The 22416-nt window shown below is 40.5% G+C and overlaps 1 protein-coding gene across 8 annotated transcripts in view; it reads right to left on the bottom strand.

Moving 5' to 3' along the window:
• The window catches only part of EXOC6 (exocyst complex component 6), a 184453-nt gene that overhangs the window by 83102 nt on the left and 78935 nt on the right, over positions 1 to 22416 (bottom strand). For all 8 annotated transcript variants that reach the window (XM_034777841.1, XM_034777839.1, XM_034777837.1 and 5 more), the window contains exons 15-17: positions 12318 to 12427; positions 2416 to 2527; positions 518 to 652 (exon numbers count right to left, since the gene is read on the bottom strand). In XM_034777841.1, the coding sequence (XP_034633732.1) occupies positions 518 to 652; positions 2416 to 2527; positions 12318 to 12427 (357 nt within the window). The remainder of the gene's footprint in view (positions 1 to 517; positions 653 to 2415; positions 2528 to 12317; positions 12428 to 22416) is intronic.

The raw sequence follows: 22416 nt of genomic DNA on the forward strand, positions 1-22416 counted from the left end.
TTTCATTCTCAGGTTGAAATGTAATTATACTACAACAGTTTCACTTTTTAAATTCTGTTTCTTTGACATTACTAAGTAAGAACGCTTGAAAATATATCATGAAGTACAGCAGAAAAAGGTAAACGTTGTTTGTTTGATATGTTCTGAAACTAAACATTTTGCAGTATATGAAGTACAATCTATTAAAGTTTATGATACAGTAAATAATAAAATCGCAAGTTACCTCAAGACTAAGGCATGAACTATCTGCAAGAGATTGCTGGTTCGATGTACATACAAACACATTTTCATGTCCTATTAATGTTTAAAATGCCATAAAAGAAAAACTACATTTACCTGTTCATTTTTAATACTGATAATTTATCTTTAATTCTCAACATTTAGGAAACTGTTAATGTAAAAACATGTAAGAACCCCCTGGGCCCTCATTTATTTTTCTTTTTTACAGTTAATGTATGGTGATTTTAATGCAAAGATTTTTAGACTTCATAATTTAAATGGTGGACATATTACATACCTTAAAAGTGGAAAGACCATACAGCCTTGCAGTGTGAACAGTCTCTTGGGAAATATTTGTAATGTTAGTTATGAAATCCTCAAGGTATTTACAGGCTTGTTCCAGGTGTGTTGTGTTTATGATGATTTGCACCAGCTACAAAAGACCAAAATTCCGGTAAAATGCCCTTGTATCAACAAATATCACCTGATTTTTTTTTAAGAGTTATTGCTTTCAGCCACTGCATTGCTAGTAGATAATTACAGTATTACAGGATACAATTGAATAACTGCCAATTTTAAAGTCAGAATGCAAATGCTGCTCACAAGTCATACTACAGTTTAAAAACAAAAATTATAACCATCAATTCATTAAAAAGAAATTCCATTTTACATTGTAAGACTGTTACGATTAAAAAAAGATCACCATAGTCAAATTAATAATTCCATACCAGAAAAATCTCTGCATTACATTAAATGTTAAGGTCACAAAGTGAAAGTCAGAAGTTAGGAAATTTCAAAGTTAAGATTGCACCTTTGTGCATAAACTATGACCCAGTATTATATGATACTCTCTTTTTCTGCTGGACCCTTGTCCTTGTTCAGTACACAAAACAGACAGGGCTTCGTGGATGAAACAGCATTTCAACATTTCTTAAACCATCATTGTACAGTGTGTGGCCCCATGCCTCATTTACTGGATGGCAACCAAACCCTGCCCAATATAAAGGATTCTTCTCTCTCTACATTCTTTTCTATGGCCCTTCTTCATTTTAGTAACTAAGCACCTCAAATATAATAAAGATTTTATCTTCACATCATCCCTGAGAGTTCAGGAAGTACCCTATTTTACAGATTTACAACTAAGGCACAGAGAGATCATGTGCCTTCCCAAGATACTATAGCACCCATAGAACCCAGATTTCATAGCCTCAGCCCAGTTCCTTTAACTGCAATATCGTTCATCAGCTTTCAGTAGACCCGTGCTGCCACCATAGCACAGCATATAACTATAGGGAGTGAGACACCAGGCTAAGAGCTCATCTACACAGTGAGTTAGTGCTCTGCAAGTCAGGACATGATCTACAGCACACCAGCTTTCTATGCACTAACATCCCATGTGATCACAGCCACAGCAGAATGAAAATCCTAGTGTACACCCCATATGGGATATTAGCGCATAGCTAGCCAAAGAACTGTATATTCACCCCCTGGCTTGCTGCACACTAACTTGCCACGTACACAAGCATTAATTCACTTTTCAAACCTGTCTCGTTTTCAGTCATACACACCCTGAATGAAGCTGGGGTCCTGTAGAAAAAACAGTATGTGATCATGTAATAAAATATTTTATTGCAATGCACACACAAAAGGAGGACAGGTGGTGTAGGGAACCTTAACTTTGTTGTTTCTTGAACTGATCGCTTCACTTTGCAGCTGTAAGTGTGTGTGTGTGTGTGTGTGTGACATTTCCTATTTTTAAAAATATTAAGAAAGAAATTCCACCATGTTCTCTATTTGTACATAGCAGAAGAATGCTCTGCACTGAATAATGTGCAATCAATGAGGCAGGAGCCCTTCACTTATTCCTTGCACACCTATGTCTTATTGAACAGGACTCCTTCAATGCAACCCTTCCTTCAATATGCATCCACATATAAATATATATTTCATTAGACCCAACACTCTATAGCGTTGTCATTTTCATATGGAAATATACATCTATACATCTTCCTCTTTTTCTATTTCTTGAATTTATACATAAAAGTGTTTCTTGCGATTTAAAACCAAACAAACTATTACATTTGTTAACCTGATATAAAGCTTAGTACTACAATATATCTGGATTTATGAAAACATGTTTAGCAGTAATTGTCCTTTATAAAAAAAAATCTTTGGGCTATGTATTTCATAACTTACCTCTGTTAAACCTATGTGTGGCTTTTTGATGAGGTTTTGTAAACAACTACTTAAAGTTCTTGTTAGCAGCAAATTTGTAGATTTTCTAAGCATATCATCTATTTCTGTCGAACTGAAAAACAAAGTTTTGGATACTGTTAAACCGTATCCAAATAAAGTTACAATACTTTAATTGACATATTTAGCACCTTTACATCTTCACATGCTTAGCATCTTCAACATGGCTTACAAACATTAACAAACCCTCTCTGCTATTTAAATGGCACCAACATCTACTGTCCTTCCATTGTTTTAGGCCTTTCCTCCGTTCTCCGTTGTTTTCCTCCTGCCCTAGTTATTTTCTCCTTTACCAACTCATGGCTGTGCCACAGTTTAATATTCAACATATCTCAGAATTATATCCTTTTAATTAGATGGATTTAAAATCCCAACACCAAAATCCAGGATCAAAATTACTCAAACACTCACTGCACTTATGCTATATGAATTTCTGAGCTTGCACCAACAGTGCGTCACAACCACTTAGGAAAGGCATTGACTGGGTTATCCCAGTATTTTGTGGTATCAGATGTTCAGGCCATCTAATCACATTAACTAGTAACCTGTCAGTCTCCCCACAAAAATCCCATTGGTGGAAGTGATGAAGTCTAGTGGCTCCTCATTGTCACATAAAGGTAATGTGTGGTGATCAGAAGGCAACTGGGAGTCAGGAAATTTCTATACATGTTGCAGAAATAATATCTGTCTACTGACTTGGTTAAGTAGTTAAAGAAATTTAATCAGCTTCAGTATAATTAAAGTGACTAATCTGTCCTCTTCTGATACACCGCAAGGACAAAAGTATGCCTCTCACATCTTTTTCAACAGAATCAGATATCAGAACATTAACCTGCTTCCAATCTGAAGTGACTGGTTGGGAGTTCTGTAATCAGCCAATCACAAGGAAGACCTCTTTCTTTCTTTTTTTGGCTTCAGAGGGGTGCCTCCTCCCCAGTATCATTGCTGCAATGAATAAAACATTCCCTCTAATTCCAACATTTAACACCACCAAATAAATAAATAAATAAATAAAGATAATCAAAGCCACTACATGTACTGGTAGGTCATGGAACACCATAGTGGGAACTAATCACTGGCCAGGAAAATTGTGTCAGGTGAACAGAAACACACACTACTAGCACTGTATCACCAGCAGCTAAGCAGTTTAAAAATCAGAAACATAGGAACTTTCATACTGGATCAGACCCAGGGTCCATATCCAGTCCCCTGTCTCTGGTAGAGGCCAACACTGGATGCTTCAAAGGAAGGTGTAAGAAACCCTGCAGTGGGCAGATATGGGGTAATCTGCTCCCCTACAAAGGCCTCATCCTAATCCAGAATAGTAAGAGATTACCGTAAACCCTGACATACCTTTTTTGTTATTATTAACTATTATTATTTCTTATCCATATAAACATCCAGTATCTCTTTGAATTTTCCTAAATTCTTGGCTTCCATGTCTGATGACAATGAGTGCCACTGTCTGATTATACATTGTGTAATATATTTCCTTTGATCAGTTTTGAACTTGCCACCTTTAAATTTCATGGAATGTTTGCTTTTTTGACCATACTGCACATTGAGCAGAGGCCTTTATGGAGTTGTCCCTTTTTTGAGTTGATATAGTCAATTTAGAACCCTAAGAGGTGCACAATCAACACACATTTCCCCCTTCAATGAGCATTACTTTGTATTTATCAACACTGGACTTCATCTGACATTATTCTGCCCATTCACTTAGCTTGCCTAACTCTCTGAAGTCCCTCAGTCTTCTCTAGTCTTGACTAATCTAAATATCAGTGTCATCTGCCAATTGTTCCACCTCACTGCTTGTCCCTCTTTCCAATCATTAATAAATATATTAAACTCCAGACGCAATACAGAATCTGGTGGCATCCTGGTGTTAACCTTTTGGCATGATGAATTGGCATTTTTTCCTATTGTTTTCTGTCTCTTAGCCAGTTTCTGATCTGTGACAATATTTTGCCTCTGACCACATGACTATTTAGTTTCTTTAGTTGCCTCTTGCAAGGGACCTTGTCAAAAGCTTTTTGAAAATCTAAAACTATGTCAATCTGGTTATCTGTATCAAATATTATTGACACATTCAAAGAATTCTAATAGATTAGTGAGATACAATTTTTCTTTGCAGAAATCATGCTGGATAGACTCCATCATATATTAATTATTCTATTTCAAGGATCACCCCAAAGCCATTTTAAAATAAGTAGAACATTAGAGTATTGGAGGATACCATGGTAGCTGTTTTTAATGAGGGATTGCATATTTTTGCCAGCAGTTCAGCCACTTCATACACGCTCCTCAGCACTCCTAGATTTACACCATCTGGGCCTAGTGACTTGTTGCTTTTTAAATAATCAATTTGTTCCACCACTTCTTCTGGTAACTCAATTTCTGATAGAACCTGTTTTTATTATCAAAAACAATCAGGCCTGGAGTACGTATCCCTCTAACATTCTCTATGGTGAAGACTGATGCAAATAAACCATTTAGCTTCTTAGCAATGTCCTGTCTTCCTTAATTGCTCATACACCCTGGAGGAAAAAAAATCAGGAAACCTACCTGGAGATCATGCCAGAAGTTGATCCAATGGAAGATATTACCTCACCTACCTTCTCTCTCATATCCTGGGATCAACATGGCTACAAAATGCTGTTACTTTAAGACTAAGTCAAGAAAACAGCCACTCCCTTTTGTGTCCTCTAAGAACAAGCTGTTCCAAGAGCAACCATTAAAATCTTGAGAAATTGCTTCTCTAAATTTTGTCATATTGTGTAACTTGCCTGGTTTATATATGGGTCATTTTGTAAAATTTCGCAGCCTCTTCAATCTCTCTCAATACTGTGCACTCTATCTTTTTCTTATTCGGGATGCCCTACTAACACATTTACATTCTTACCACTTAGGTTTTATACCCCAAGATTCAACTGTGTGGTCTTATCATTCAACATTTTTACACTGACAGATTCTATGGAATATTTTAGATACAGTGCTACTCTGATGAGTTTTTAATATGAGTTAGAGTCTGCTGGAAACTAATTTGGATTGATTTACTTGATCTATACTGTGTCAAACTGCTAATAAAACCCAAAGTTGTTTGACAGAGCAGAAGAAATAACATGGGTGCAAAACACATTTAAGTAATGAACTAAAAATGATTGGTTGCTCAGCATAAGTCACTTTCCAATCTACACATCCCGAATCCTTTCAGGGGGTCACTCTCAGCTTCTTTTCACTTTTAAAATTAATAGTCAAGGCTGGGATTCTCAAGGAAACCTAACACAGACACCCAATTTCCAATGAAAGTCAATTGGAGATGGGCACTTAATTCCCTCTGCTCCTTTGAAAATCACTGCCCAAGTTTCCAGAATATATTTGGCAATACTACTGCTGAACCCTGATGATAACTGTCCTGGAAACAGCTCTCATATTCAATCAGAAGAAATGCTTTTTCTAATGGTGGTGGTGATAGTGGTGATAATCCACTGCTGCAGAGGAAGATAAAGGAGGCCAAAAAATTAAAGGGCATGTAAAAGAATGATTCTGACCCTCTTTTTTACATGCTTTGAGACCTAAGAAATTAAAAGTGCTATATAAGAACTAGAAATTATTATTTGTAATTTATGCTACAAACTGACGTATTCAGCAGACAACAAACTGGATTTAAAAACATCAAGGTCTGGATTCAAGCCACTGCCATATTTTGGACATCCCTGATTTACAGGCCAGTCCATGCACATTTTAAATGTTAATCACTTTCCTTAATTTTTTAACCTCTCACAGATCTAATGGATTTTTCCAAGTTATAGATTTTTTTCCATTTTCTATTAACTAACTCATGTTGCTCAAGATTGCACTGCAGATTAAATATTCTCTCTTCCCCCATGAATTTTTTAGAAATATGTAAGTCTCATATATTAGATCTAGGAATTCTTAATAGAATATATAATTTCAAAATGCAAATAATAATTTGAAGGTGATCCATTTCATCCTTTTATAGCCATACACTGTAAGAGTTATCATAAAAGAGCATAAAAACAAACAATTGCAAAACTTTACATTTGTCTGAAAGATACAAATAGAACTTCAATACCTCTTTATTACACTAAAGTCAGTAAAATTAAGTATGAAGAGTTTCTAGAATTCAAGTTAAAAAACTACAAACGAATGTTAGACAGCTTCCTCTCCCCAAATCTCAGTATTTCATCTCTAATTAGTCACGTAGACTTTGCATCTTTGATTTCAAGCAAATTCTTCCAATTGGGAATAACCTGTGGCTGGCTTTCAAGGCATCTTTAAATACTTATTTTTCAACATATCAAATGTGAATGGGAACAAAATTAATAGTAGTGTTAAATCGCTGAGCTACTGCAAATTTTACATCTCCAGAAAACTGCAGTTGCTATGTTCTGATTAAATTTGTACAACACACAAACACTACTCTTAAGAAATACATCAGGCAAAACACTTAAAAGCAAAACTGTATCTTTAATAAATGAATCACCATCTGAACACACTCATCTCACATAACAAAATCCTTGAAATCCACATTTTTATATGGTATAAAGAGATGTTGATATAACAACAGAGATTCGATGAGACATTATACCTATAATTATACCTTGAAATTAAGCCAATTTTTCCTTAGTCTTGGAAGGCTAACAACCAGACTTGAGGAATGGTAATTCAGGACTCAAGAATCCCAGTTCCACTCATAGAGACATGTCACTTAACCTGAGCCCTAACTTTTTTAACATACTCACCAATGAGTTAGCAACAGTAGTGGAACAAAGTCCCCAAACCCAGTGCTCCAAAGAAATGAGACACAGATAAAATGCCAGCTTATACCCATTCAGGACAGTTCCCAAAAGAATTCACATTTACTACAAACATGCTGCAACAATACAATGGATTCAGAGATCAACCTGGGAAAAGATAAAATCCTTGTATTTCACAAAAAGCATACACAGTACTTATAGTATAAATATAAATATATACACACATCTGTACATACAGATATATACACACACCCAAAACTTGTGGAACAGAAAGAGAGAAAACACCTTTGAGAGACACAAGGTGGGAGAGGTAATAACTTTTATTGGACCAACTTCTGTTGGTGGAAGAGACAAACTTTTGAAAGATAATACCTCACCCACGTTGTCTCTCTCTTATCTGGGACCAACAGGGCTACAATATTGCAAACAGTATCTATCCGACAGATATCCAGGCTGTGTATCTGTTTACAATTTGGTAATGCTTATAAAGATTGGCATGACAAGAAAACATTTCTGATTTGAATTTACAAAAAAAAAAAAAAGAGTGTTCCATGATCTGTCTTACAAAACACCCCATTCACCACCCAATTACCCAGTACCACTAACTGAATTTCAGCACTGATGCAAAAATCTGTTATTTTTAGCTCTTGGAGGTTTGTTAACATAGCAGTTAGGAAAGAGTAATTTGTGTGTTTAATGAGTCACTGTTTAGATATGGGGGTCAACAGGCACTCATTAGTACGTGTAAATTATAAACAGTATCAATTAAGAATGTGTGAAAGGAGAGTCATTTACATTTGTTAACAGTGCAAAAGTGGATGACCAGCTGTGAATAGCAAATTTGAGCCTTCAAGACTAATCTACAAATGTTATTTTATGTAATTAAAACCAAGCTGGGCTTTTTTTTGGGGGGGGGGGGGAACAGGGGGGAGAATGGAAGTGTTGAAATATTTTCCACTGAAGAAAGTCATTTTGTAGAGCTTTCTCTTTAGTTTATATTTAGTTTCGTTTTATCAGAAACTCTCTCTCTCTAAGCGACTTCAAAGAGAATCTTCAAAGTAAGAACAGTTTGACACACATTCAAGAATTCTGGTCCAATGTAGGGATGGGATACCACATTATTATTTTATACTTGCATATTGCACCATTAGTGTGCACAGTGCTTTGTATAGGAAGTAAAGGTATGTTTCTTGCCCCAAAGCACCCACAGTCTAAGTAAACTAGGACAAAGGCAGAATGACTGGGGAAAATAAATATCTGGCAAGATTGAAGAAGTAGATAAATAAGTATATGAGTATGCTATGGTTTTGAGGTATGCATCATGTTAATGTGGACACAGTGACAAAATGAGGATAGACACATGCATGAAATTAAGTGGCAGAATGCAACTTTTATTAAACTTTAACACAGGGGAGGGGCACTACCCACCCATCATTCATATTCTCCTAGACCAGACATTTAATTGGTTCCAAAGCCAGAGTTAAGAACATAAGAACAACCCTACTGGGTCAGACCAAAGGTGCATCTAGCCAGTGGTGAGCTGGAGCCGGTTTGTGTGAACCGGTTGTTAAATTTTGAAGCAATTTTAGAACCGCTTGTTAACCCGCTTCCCTCCGAGGAGGGGGGCGCTGCGACTTTGATGGACTCCAGCGGGGAAGTGTGTAATTCCTCCTCCGGCCGCCAGCGGTGCTGTGCTGCGGGAGCCATGTGGGCCGCCGCTGGCCCTGTTACTGCTGCTGCTCCCCCGACCTCTGCCCCTGAGGCTCCCACTGCTGCCTGCTGGGTCCCCGGTTGCTCTGCTGGGCCTGGGCTGCGTCCTGCTGCTCAGGCTGCTCCAAGACACGCTCCCCGTGAGTACCCACACCCCCTGCCTGCAGCCAGCCCCTGACGCACCCCCTGCCCTGCCCGCACCCTCTGCCCTGCCTGCACCAGTCCCACACCCCCTGCCCTGCCTGCAGCCAGCTCCGCACCCCCTGCCCTCAGCTAGCCCCTGCCGCATCCCCTGCCCTGTCTCCAGCCAATCCCTGCCACACACCCCTGCCCGAAGCCAGCAAGCCCCACACTCCTCTGTCTCCAGCCACCCCCTGCCACACCCCGCTGCGGCCCTGCCCGAAGCCAGCCAGGCCCACACCCCTCTATCTCCAGCCACTGCCCTGCCTGCAGCCAGCCCTACCTCCAGTCAGCCCCTGCCCTCCTGTCTCCAGCCAGCTCTGCACCCTCTGCCCTGCCCGCAGCCAGCCCCGCACCCCCTGCCTCCAGCTAGCCCTGCTCCACACCCTTGTCTGCAGCCAGCCCCACGTCCACTGGTGCCCTGCAGTTCCCAGGGCAGTAACCCTGCACACCTGCTTCAATGAGGGGGGCAGGGAGCAGCTGGGACCCACACATGTGCACACCCTAGGGTGACCAGACAGCAAGTGTGAAAAATTGGGACGGGGGTGGGGGGTGGGGGGGTAATAGGAGCCTATATAAAGAAAAAGACCCAAAAATCGGGACTGCCCCTATAAAATCGGGACATCTGGTCACCCTTGCATACCCCCAGGGAGTGGCGGGGACCCACACATGTGAAATGGAGCTCATTTCTAGCTCAGGCCCATCTTTTTAAAAAAGAACTTTAGGTAGGGTTAACATACATCTGTATTTTCCCAGACATGTCAGGCTTTTTGGTTCTTAAATCGCCTCCCGGGATTCCTCCCAGGAAAATACGGACGTATGGTAACCCTATTGGTACAAAAAATACATACTGTGGCACATCCCTTAAATCAGAACTTTTTATAGGGAACCAGTTGTTAAGATTTTGGCAACTGATCACTGCATCTAGCCCAGTATCCTGTCTTTCAATAGTGGCCAATGCCAGGTGCTTCAGAAGAAATGAACAGAACAGGGAATCATCAAGTGATCCATCCCCTGCCGCCCATTCCCAGCTTCTGGCAAACAGAGGCTAGAGACACCATCCCTGCCCATCCTCGCTAATAGCCATTGATGGACCTATCCTCCATGAAATGATCTAGTTCTTTTTTGAACCCTGTTATAGTCTTGGTCTTCACAACATCCTCTGGCAAAGATTGACTGTGCATTGTGTGAAGAAATACTTCCTTTTGTTTATTTTAAACCTGCTGCCTATTAATTTCATTTGGTGACCTCTAGTTCTTGTATTACACGGATCCTTACTATATAAGCCCAGGCAGGGCTGGTGCAACCACTAGGCAAACTAGGCGGCCACCTAGGGCGCCAAGATTTGGGGGTGCCAAAAAGTGGTGCCCCAAAATTTTTTTTCACACTCCCTGCACAGGGGCGGTCCGCGGCCGGGCCGGGGCAGGGTTTGCCTTGAGGGGTTTGGACGACGCTGTGCAGGGAGCGGGTTCCGCTCGCAGCTCCAGCAGGGCGGCCAGGGGCGCGGGAGGAACCGGGGGGTGAATCTGGGAGCTCCCAGCCGTTACCTGCTTTCTGCTGTTTCCTGGGCTGCAGCTGGTAGGAGCCCGTGCCCCCCCTGCCAGCCCAGCGCTGCCTCCTCCCCGAGCCCCCGAGATCTGTGCTCTGATCCCCAAAACAGCCCTTTCCAGATCCATGGGGGGGGAGAGGAGGGCAGAAGGGACTCTAGCCACGTGCAGGAGACCCAAGGCCATTTATTTTCATTAAATATGTAGACTAAATAATGAAATTAATAAATTTTCAATGTGTATTAATTCTAATGAACAATGCCACATCATGCATGTATTCATTTTTGAAAGTTTATAATAAGCGATGCTCCGGGGGGAGGGGAGGAAGGAGGGGGGCGCAAGGTAGAAGTTTCGCCTAGGGTGCAAAATATTCTTGCACTGGCCCTGTATAACCCGTAACTGGTGCCAGGGTTACAGGGCTTCAGTCCTTACCATATAACCTATAATACTGGGCAGGCTTTCCTCAGCCTACCCCACACAGGAGTCAGCTCTGAGTCCTAGCACACCCTCTCCCGCATGAAGGGGACAGAGGATGCAGCTGGGAGGGGACCTCGGTCCGCAAAGGCCACAAGGTTTCACCCTATCACATGAGCTCAAGGCCCAGCACCAAAATCCTAGGTCTGTTACCTCTGGGAACATTCATTTTATTCTCTTAACTGCCCTGGAAACAGGCCGCAAGTTGTGACAAACAAACAACTCCACCCTAGTTAGGCACTAAGTTTGTTCCTGCTCAACTTACTGTAGCTTGAAGGTGCTGCAAGGAAGGCAAAAAACACCCTGGTCCTCTGCTCATGGAAGAAAAAAAATTGTTCCTGACCCTCTAAACATGCGATTGGCTGTCCCCCTTTCATTGCTGGCCCCATCAAGTTCCCCCATCCATTGATGCAGGTGACTGGCATTTAACTCAGAGATTCATTGATTATAAAACCAGAAGGACCATTGTGTTCATCTAGTCTGACCTCCTGTATAACACAGGCAATAGGACTTCCAGGAATTAACTAGAACAAAAATTTTACAAATGATAAATATTCATCTGTATGTAATTTTCCCTTTTCTTCTTGCACTCTATTTACGTTTTCTCTATTTTCACTGACCCTCTCAGAGTAAAATTTCTACAGCTATATTGTAGATACACCTCTACCCCGATATAACGCGACCCAATAGAACACAAATTCGGATATAACGCAGCAAAGCAGTGCTCCAGGGGGGGCGGGGCTGCACACTACGGCAGATCAAAGCAAGTTCAATATAACGCGGTTTCACCTATAAGACGGTAAGATTTTTTGGCTCCCAAGGACAGCGTTCTATCGAAGTAGGTGTACCAGCAAAACCAATCTGCATTAGCAAAACAAAGAGCTTTTACTGAACTATCTAGTTCCGGGTTACTTTTTTCAACTACTGCATGATTTTTTAAAAGAAGAAAACCTACATACAATTCAAACCAGTAAATATTGTCTAACATGATATTAAAATTGTAGACAGTTTTCTGTGCAAAACTATCATACACATATGATATGCACATGCTACATTTGATCACATTATATGTATAGCTCATTAACTTCCAATTACGAAACAAAAACATGCACATGCCAAGATAATATATATATACCACTTTATCAATGCTTACCTGCGGTGAAGTGACTCTGAAAATTTAAGGCTTGCATAGATAAACTCCTTAACCTGGATATAAATTTGAGGCACCGATTGAGACATTGGGAGTTTCTTTGGGAAGGATTGCTATGGAAACAAAACATTAATTCTACATTATATTTCAAACTTTGATTCTAACTAGATATTCACATTACACGTGGCAATCTAATAAATGCCAAATATTATAATTTAAATATTTTAATCCAATTTATTTTTGTTTCTGCTTTTCATCAAATATAATCATGGGTATGTATTAGACTGACCATCACACTTATGAAAATAATTTATAACATAACAGAAATTATTTATTTGTATTACAATAAAACCTAACAATTCCAGACAAGATTGAGACCCTACTGGACAAACACACAGTAAAAACAGTTCTTGCCCAAAAGAGCTTTCAATCTAAATAGGCCAGAAAAGGACTAGGGAGGGAAAGAGGCACAGAAAACAGAAATGTTTCTTATCCTACAGTAACTGGAGTTGTTCAAAATATGTTCTCTCTACATATATTTGACTCTTGGTGCATATGTGCCTCAGGCACTTGATTTGGGAGTCTTTTGGTCAGCACATCCATTGGAGCTGTCATGCGCCGAGCGTCCTTGTGCTCCTGTATTGACAGCATAAGGGGTGGAGTGGCTCAACCACCACTTAGTTCCTTCGCTACCACAAAATTCAGATATTATAGGACTCTCTAGTACTAGGGAAGAAGGGAGAGCTGTGGAAAATACATATATGGATAACACAACTCAAAGAACTTCAGTTATTGTAGGGCAAGCAACTTTTCTTTCTTCTTTGAGAGCTTGTCCATATATTTATGTCCATCCCACTCTTGGTGACTCACAAGCAGTGACCTGATCTAAGGAGGTAGGTTCTCATAGTATAGTTAAAGAGAGGTTGCAATACAGGTCTGCAAAAGAAGCATCGTACCTCGATGCCTTTCCAGTAAAAGAGTGTTTTGTAAAAGTATGAATCAGACTCCAACTGGTTGCCTTGCAGCTGTCTGAAATGCATACACTGTGCAAGGAAGTGAACTCTAGTAGAATGCAACCTAGTCTAAGCTATAGGATCTAGACAAGTTATGTCATAACAAGCCTTAATGCAACCCTAAACCCATCCTGGCTGACCCTTTGCTGATACTGGCTGACCCTTTGTTCTTTCAGCAGATGCCACAAATAATCACGGGGAAGCCCTGAAAGATTTCATCCTTTGTAAACAGAAGGCTAGGGCTCTTTGAACATCTAGAATATGCAGCCGATCTTTTCCCTTACTAGGATATGACTTAGGAAAAAATGACAGAAAGTGGATTATTTGATTTATATTCAAGTCTGTAACTACTTAGGCAGGAATTTGGGATGGGTTTTAAATGACACTTTATCTGGGTGAAATATAGTACGAGGTGGATCCACCATAAGGGCTGTATCTCCCTGATCCATCTGGCTGATGTAATTGAAACCAAAAAAAGAGGTCTTCATAGATAAATGCAATAGAGAACAGGATGTCATGTGTTCAAATTGGGGCCACTTTAATCCCTGGTAAAATCCCAAGTTGGGAAGAAGATTTCTTTCTGGTGGAAAAACCCTACTGAGACCTTGTAAGAATTTTGTCATAATAGGATGGGAAAACACTGTGAAGTTTTTGACAGGTGAGTGATGTGCAGAAATTACTGCTAAATGCAGCATAATAAAGCTAATGGCCAAACCAGAGTCTGTTAGCAAGAGTAAGTAGTCTAATAATGACAGGGATCTGAATGACAATAGGGTGCAGCTGCCTTTGCTCACATCAGGTTGAAAATCTTTTCCATTTAGCAGTATAGGTCTGTCTGGTGGAGTCCTTTCTACTATGGATTAAAATGTTCTGTACATCCAAGGAACATGATCTCTCTAAGCCTGATATTCAGCCAGCAGCCAGGCCAAAAGATGTAGGGAGACTGGGTTTGGGTGAAGGACATTTCCCTGGTTTTGAGCTATCAGGTCTGGCAGAAGGGAAAGAATCTATGGAGGATAAACAGACAACTGCACTAACTCCGGGTATCAAAAATATCTTTGTCAGCTGGGAGCAATCATGATGAATCTGGCAACGTCCTGTCTGATCTGATCCGCCCAAGTACTTTGGGGATTGGGGCAGGGCAGGGGGATGGTTTGGCAGAAAAAGATACATGAGATTTACAAACTAAGGAATGAGAAATTCATCTTAAGGGACCCTGGACATTGACTTCCTTGGAGCAGAAAATAAGACTTTTCCTGTTCTTATGCACCACAAACAGACCTATTGCTGGATGACCCCATTCCTAGATGGTGATATAAATCACAGAGTCCTTGATTTTCTGACCAAAAACAAGTCTTCTAGAGCATTTTGTAGACTCAGGAGGTGAGTCACCATGAGAGATATCTGGTGATGGATACACCAGGTTCATAGTCAAACTTTTTCCTGACATATAGGGATTGATCGTGCTCCTCCCTGCTTGCTTGTAACATGGCTGTCATGTTGTATGTCATAATGTGAATAGACCTGCCCTTAATGAATAGTAGGAACACAGCACAGGCATTGTAAATTGCTCTGAGCTCTTAACTCATTTACGGCCAGTCAAATCTCTTCATGAGTCCAGACACCTTGTGCCTGGTGATCATTCACATGCACTCTCCATCCCAGAAGAGACGCATCCATCACTGTGATCTTGGTTGGAAGGGATAATGAGAAGAGTACTCCCTTGCACCTCTTTGGAGTCCTTGTACTTTTTCAGTGACAACAGGACGTCTAGAAGAGACCGACATGACCAAATGATGCCTGTTCAGAACATATACTGAACTCAGCCAACCCTGCATGCAATGTAGATGCAGTCTGGCATACTGTGTGAAGAACATATAGGAGGCCATGCTTCCAAGTCCCTACTGTGGTGTGAGGATTAAACTATATCGGAGTAATAAGATTGGTCCTGGTGTTGAATTTGTCGAATAAGATTGGCTCTGGCTGTCATAGAGAGTCTATTATTGCACCTATGAATTCTATTAGTTGCGGTAGTGTTGATCTGGACTTTTCTTTGTTCATTCTCAGGCCAAGAGTAAGGAAGAGATGAAGAATCTGCTATATGGTGTTTCCACCCTGCTGCAGCAACTTTCCCCAAATAAGCCAATCATCCAGGTACAGATAGACTAATATAGTTTTCCTTCTTAGGTAAGCAGTGACAACTGTTAGGACCTTGGTAAATATCCTCAGCACTGCAGAGAGGCAAAAGGAGACGACCGTGTATTAATAATAATTTTGTCTTACCTGGAATCTTATATATTCCTGTGCACCAGATGTATGGTGATATAGAAGTAAGCATCTCGCAAGTGTCGGAATTATGGATGCTAGGGTTACCATTCTGAATTTGAAGCAGCAAATGAAGGTGTTGAGGATCCTCAAATCCAGAATGGGATATTATTTCCCCTACTTTGGTATCAGGAACTAGATGGAATAAAACTTTTCCCATGGTACTGAGGCAGAACATCTTCTAATGCTCCAAGGGACAGAACTGAAAGCATCTAATGATGCAACAGCCACTTCTGAGATGAGCCCCTTAAGAAAGATTAGGAGGAAGGTAGTGGTAGGAGCAGTATGGAACTGGATGGAGTAGCTGACTGAGACTATTTCTAGGACCCAGTGATCTGTTTTAGCTATGCTCCATGCATCCTCAAAGAAGTAGAGAGAATTCCCAAATAGGGAACAGGAAGAGTCTAGATCCTGAGAACTGACTGAATTGCAACTCCCGACCAACCCATCAAAATGGTTGCTTGAGTGCAGATATATAGACTGAGATGAAAACATAGCTGAGGTAGAAGGTCTCTTTCTCTGATGACACTGTCCCTTATTAGGTGCTCTGAAGCTCTTTGATGGAAAAAGTGCCAGATGAAGGTCTCTGTCAAGGTGTTCTTTGTTTTTTCTTTGGGGCAAATGGGCATACCCAAAAGAGTAAAGGATGGCTGCCTGCAAGGAATTAAGATCATCATCATTCTTTGAACTGAAACGATCCAGACCCTCAAAAGGAAGATCTCCCATGGTCACCTGAACCTCAAGACGAAAACCTCATCTTTGAAGCCAAGATGTTCCTCCTCACCACCAAAGTGGTGGTAGAATGCAATGAGGTGTCAACATCAACCAGAAATACCTTGGAGAGACATTCTTGTAATTAACTGACCCTCTGAAATTATAGCTCTAAACTCTTCTTTTTTCTTGTGGCAATTCTTCTAAACAGTCAGGGATGTTTTTATAATTCTGGAAATCTTAATGTGCCAATAACACCTGGTAATTTGAAATTCTGAACAGAAGGCTCTCTGAGGAATAGCTTTATGTCAAAATAAATCAAGATGTTTTGGTTCTCTCTCTTTTGGCTCATTCTTTGCTGTTTTATGGTCTTTTCATTAGCAGCAACCACCACCAACGGGCCTGATAATGGTTGTATATAGAAATATTCTTCTCCATTAGATGGCACCTGATAACTTGTCTGTCTTTTTTAAGGTAATAGTGACCATAGCAGGGTGAATCAAGGCTTCATTAATAGTGAATGCCACAAGCCCTAGCATAGCTGTATGGAAAAAGTCCACCAATTTGCATGAAGACTTTCATACTTTAAGAACATCAGAAGCAGGAAGCCTGCTAAACAACCAGTGGGGCCCCTCGATGATAGAGATAGAAAAGGAGCGCTTAAAGAGGATAAAGTCATTGCAGAGAAACGAAATGAATTCTTTGCTTCAGTCTCCACGGCTGAGGATGTTAGGGAGATTCCCAAACCAGAGCCAGCTTTTGTAGGTGACAAATCTGAAGAACTGTCACAGACTGAAATGTCACGAGAGGAGGTTTTGGAATTAATTGATAAACTTAACATTAACAAGTCACCGGGACCAGATGGCATTCACCCAAGAGTTCTGAAAGAACTCAAATGTGAAATTGCGGAACTATTAACTAGGGTTTGTAACCTGTCCTTTAAATCGGCTTCTGGACCCAACGACTGTAAGATAGCTAATGTAACGCCAATATTTAAAAAGGACTCTAGAGGTGATCCTGGCAATTACAGACCGGTAAGTCTAACGTCGGTACCGGGCAAATTAGTCGAAACAGTAGTAAAGAATAAAATTGTCAGACACATAGAAGAACATAAATTGTTGGGCAAAAGTCAACCTGGTTTCTCTAAAGGGAAATCGTGCCTTACTAATCTATTAGAGTTCTTTGAAGGGGTCAACAAACATATGAACAAGGGGGATCCAGTGGACATAGTGTACTTAGATTTCCAGAAAGCCTTTGACAAGGTCCCTCATCAAAGGCTCTTACGTAAATTAAGTTGTCATGGGATAAAAGGGAAGGTCCTTTCATGGACTGAGAACTGGTTAAAAGACAGGGAACAAAGGGTAGGAATTAATGGTAAATTCTCAGATTGGAGAGGGGTAACCAGTGGAGTTCCCCAAGGGTCAGTCCTAGGACCAATCCTATTCAACTTATTCATAAACGATCTGGAGAAAGGGATAAAAAGTGAGGTGGCAAAGTTTGCAGATGATACTAAACTGTTCAAGATAGTTAAGACCAAAGCAGACAGTGAAGAACTTCAAAAAGATCTCACAAAACTAAGCGACTGGGCAACAAAATGGCAAATGAAATTTAATGTGGATAAATGTAAAGTAATGCACATTGGAAAAAATAACCCCAACTATACATACAATATGATGGGGGCTAATTTAGCTACAACAAATCAGGAAAGAGATCTTGGAGTCATCATGGATAGTTCTCTGACGATGTCCACACAGTGTGCAGAGGCAGTCAAAAAAGCAAACAGGATGTTAGGAATCATTAAAAAGGGGATAGAAAATAAGACGGAGAATATATTATTGCCCTTATATAAATCAATGGTATGCCCACATCTTGCATACTGCGTACAGATGTGGTCTCCTCATCTCAAAAAAGATATACTGGCACTAGAAAAGGTTCAGAGAAGGGCAACTAAAATGATTAGGGGTTTGGAGAGGGTCCCATATGAGGAGAGATTAAAGAGGCTAGGACTTTTCAGTTTGGAAAAGAGGAGACTAAGGGGGGATATGATAGAGGTATATAAAATTATGAGTGATGTGGAGAAAGTAGATAAGGAAAAGTTATTTATTTATCCCCATAATACAAGAACTAGGGGTCACCAAATGAAATTAATAAGCAGCAGGTTTAAAACAAATAAAAGGAAGTTCTTCTTCACACAGCGCAGAGTCAGCTTGTGGAACTCCTTACCTGAGGAGGTTGTGAAGGGTAGGACTATAACAGTGTTTAAAAGAGAACTGGATAAATTCATGGAGGTTAAGTCCACTAATGGCTATTAGCCACGATGGGTAAGGAATGGTGTCCCTAGACTCTGTTTGTCAGAGGGTGGAGATGGATGGCAGGAGAGAGATCACTTGATCATTACTTGTTAGGTTCACTCCCTCTGGGGCACCTGGCATTGGCCACTGTCGGTAGACAGGATACTGGGCTAGATGGACCTTTGGTCTGACCCAGTACGGCCGTTCTTATGTTCTTATGTTCATACCTCTGTTAGAGGAATTTGTAGTCAATCTGCTACCCTTCCATTACACTTTTAAGTAGATCTTTGAAATATTTGAAATAAATCCAGCTGAGACAGTATACAGGGGAGCACTGCTTCACCTAAGAATGATACAAACATAGTTACATCTCCAGTCTGAGGCAGCTTCTCCTCGGAAATTTCCCATGAATCATAGAATATCAGAGTTGGGAAGGGACCTCAGGAGGTCATCTAGTCCAACCACCTGCTCAAAGCAGGACCAATCCCTAGACAGATTTTTTTTGCCCCAGATCCCTAAATCGCCCCCTCAAGGACTGAACTCACAACCCTGGGTTTTAGCAGGCCAATGCTCAAACCACTATCCCTCCCTCAAGCCAGGTTCATGTGCTGTTAATGGAGCGATTGCAGTTCCTGACAAGTACGAGAGTAGGATATCCCTGTAGATGGTGGTATATAGGTATGTTGTCTTGGATGATAAGAACCCCCAGGATTCCAATAGGGCCATTTTAGGATGTTATATGGATGGAGACCCAAGGGCCACAGAGGAGGATACCGGGGAGGTCTACCCTTATTCTCCCAATGGGATATGGATCTAAATGAAACTCTCAATTCCTTTTCCAACCCATAAAATTTGTAGGAAGTTGCCCTAGAGAAAAAAGTAAGGGATTCCTGTCCACTATGCTGAGACTCAGAAGATGAGAAAAATTGATATTCAAAGTCTAAGGGAGGGGCTGCTAAAGCTGAATTACTTGGTGTCAAGGTAGCCACTGATTTAGCATGCCAATACAGTACCAGCAGTCCAGTACCATGCCAATACGGTACCAGAAGTCCAGTACCAGCTAGTAGTCAATTTGGGCTGAGGAATCTCTTGGGAATAGGATCTGTGAGGTGACTTGGACCTCTTTTTACTGGAGGTTTTAATAGGAAACCTGCCTTTCACTTTACCCAAGGAGTGATGCTCCTTTCCTTGTGAGGACTTAGATTTAACTGTCCTACTGAGTCCAAAGTTGGGGCATTAGAGGATGGGGCTCAAGAGCTCCAAGAACCCATGCACAAGAACTCCTGTGCTGATATGCAGTTTGTCCAGTGGCGTCAGCTGTACCCTGATCTTAAGTTGGTCGCATAGAACAATCCAATGAAAACAGCTATACATGAGCCTCCCTAGCTTTCAAAATCATTTTAGAAAAGGATTTACAGATGGAACATATGCTGGGGATATGAGATTCCCAACAAAAAAGGCACCTGGTAAGACCATCATGTATAGGTATTGCTGCCTTGCAGAAAGGATATTACTTAAAATCAAGAGACGTGGAGTTAGACACCCTGAAGCCCCAGTGTTGGGAAGAAGTTCCCAGTAAGGGAAGAAAATAAAAACTTCTTCAAACTAAAATTTATCAAAAATGTTCCAGTGTACAACTAATTCTAATTAACTATTCCTAAACTGACATTAATATTTACACAAAACTGGAGAAGAGTAAACAGCTAAGGGATGTGTCTAGATATGGATATCTCGCAACCACAGGTGGTGAAAAGGAAGTGAGCAGCAGTTGGGCTGCTCTGCCCTTTATGCCCTTGGTATAGGAGCACAAGGACACATTCAGGGCACAAATGTGGCTCCAAAAGACACTGTTGGCCAAAGACTTCAATCTCATGTGCATGAGACAAGTACACACCAAGAGAGGAACATTTATATGGACAAGCACTTTGAGAAGAATTGTGCCGTTCTCAGATCAAGGATGTTAAAAAAAAGTCCAAATGATATACAATGGTTGAGATTTGCACAGCAGCCTAGGGGATTTAGACACAAATATTCCATTAATTTTACTGTGCATACATGCTCTAGGCTGCTTTGCAAATCTCAACCAATACGTATATATTATTTCATTTAAATATCATAATACAATTTCAAATTAATTATAAATATATTTTGTAAGCCATAGTAATTTGTAAGAAATAACATATCACACTGATACTTTTTACATTTATTTTGTAGTATAAAAAGAAAACAAAAATTTTATTAAACCCCAAACAATAGCCTTTTCTGTATGGAATTCATTATAATTGAATTCTCAATGACCATTGACTTCCAGTGACTGAAGAATTTAACCCATCTGCAAGGACAATGATAATTCACAACTGGCATTACCACAAGACAATGAAGGTAACAACAGATCAGAGTCACCATGTAATAGTTATGATGTAAAAAAAGTTGGATTACTTAATTTGACACTCTTCAAACCATACCCCTCAGCCATCAAACCTACCAACATGTGGAACAAATGGCCACAATGTGGGACATCCGTATTGTGCTGTGCATCACACTATCACTGACCGATGATCATGTACTATTTTAACTACAAAACCTGTTTCTCGCTGTGTGAGAACTGAACAGACCATTAAAAAAAAAACTGAAAAAAACAAGTTATATCATGCCATTAAACAGACTCCCTACATGGGTTATCAGCAGGGTTTAAGTCTAGAACCTTCAGATCCTCTACCACTGGACAGACAGGAGTAGTTGTTTATCCTCTGTGAGGACCAACCACTACAGGAGGCCACACTACCCACTTTCCCAGTGGGTAACACAAGAATTTGCTAGACAGCAGGAGAATAACAGTGATCAGAAATCATGGGTTGTATCCCTGAATGTGAGAGGGGAGTGTAACACAGTGATTAGAGATTGCATAAACAAAATATTACAGGTTTAGCACACTCAATCTAAAAGTCAATATAACTTAGGTGCATAAGACTTGGGTTTGCCATATTACAGATCTGGTCCCTATTCCCAACTCTGCCTGAAGTGGCCTTATGCAACCTCTGTTAACTTATTTGTAAAATGATGCAGGCTAATATTTGACTGCCTTGTAACCCTTAGGCAGCACAGGGCTCTCAAGTATATGGGAATATAAACAGCAGTCAACAAAGGCAATATCTTAACTCATGGCCTCCTGGCTCTTAACTCAGTGCATTTTCTCCTAGGACACAGGGTATTCTGTGAAGAAGTTTCTCACATGTCTGCAGAACACTACCTGCCTTTGTGGTCAAGTAAAACAGAAAGCCTGATTCCACCAAATTGCAGAATGGCCTGCAAAACCCAGTACCTTAGAGGGGGATGCTTCAAACAATGGTCACCAAAAAACTAAGATACTTTTTGTGCAAGGGCCATGAATGTACGCATTATGCTATATGTCAATTTAAAAACACACAAGAGCATTAGCTCTATCTGGGGAAGAAGTAATGGATACACAAGAGATAAAACAATCTAGAGCATGTTATTTTTAATAATATCCTGCATTATGCAGTGCTTTAGATCTATAGCTCTCAAAGATCTTTACAAATGTGTAGGAATCATTATCCCGCATTGTACAGCTGAATTAGCAGAGTCATGCAGATGTGAAGTGACTTGCCCAATGCCTCAAAGAAGGTCAATAGCAGAGTTGGGAACAGAAGCCGCAACTCCCAATTCCCACCTGTATTCTCAAGCATACTAGACTGCAGCTAAATACCAGACTGAAATCTGGTCCACAGAAAAATCTGTAAA

This window comes from Trachemys scripta, chromosome 7 (genome assembly GCF_013100865.1).
Source record: "Trachemys scripta elegans isolate TJP31775 chromosome 7, CAS_Tse_1.0, whole genome shotgun sequence".
Classification (NCBI taxonomy): Eukaryota; Metazoa; Chordata; order Testudines; family Emydidae; genus Trachemys; species Trachemys scripta.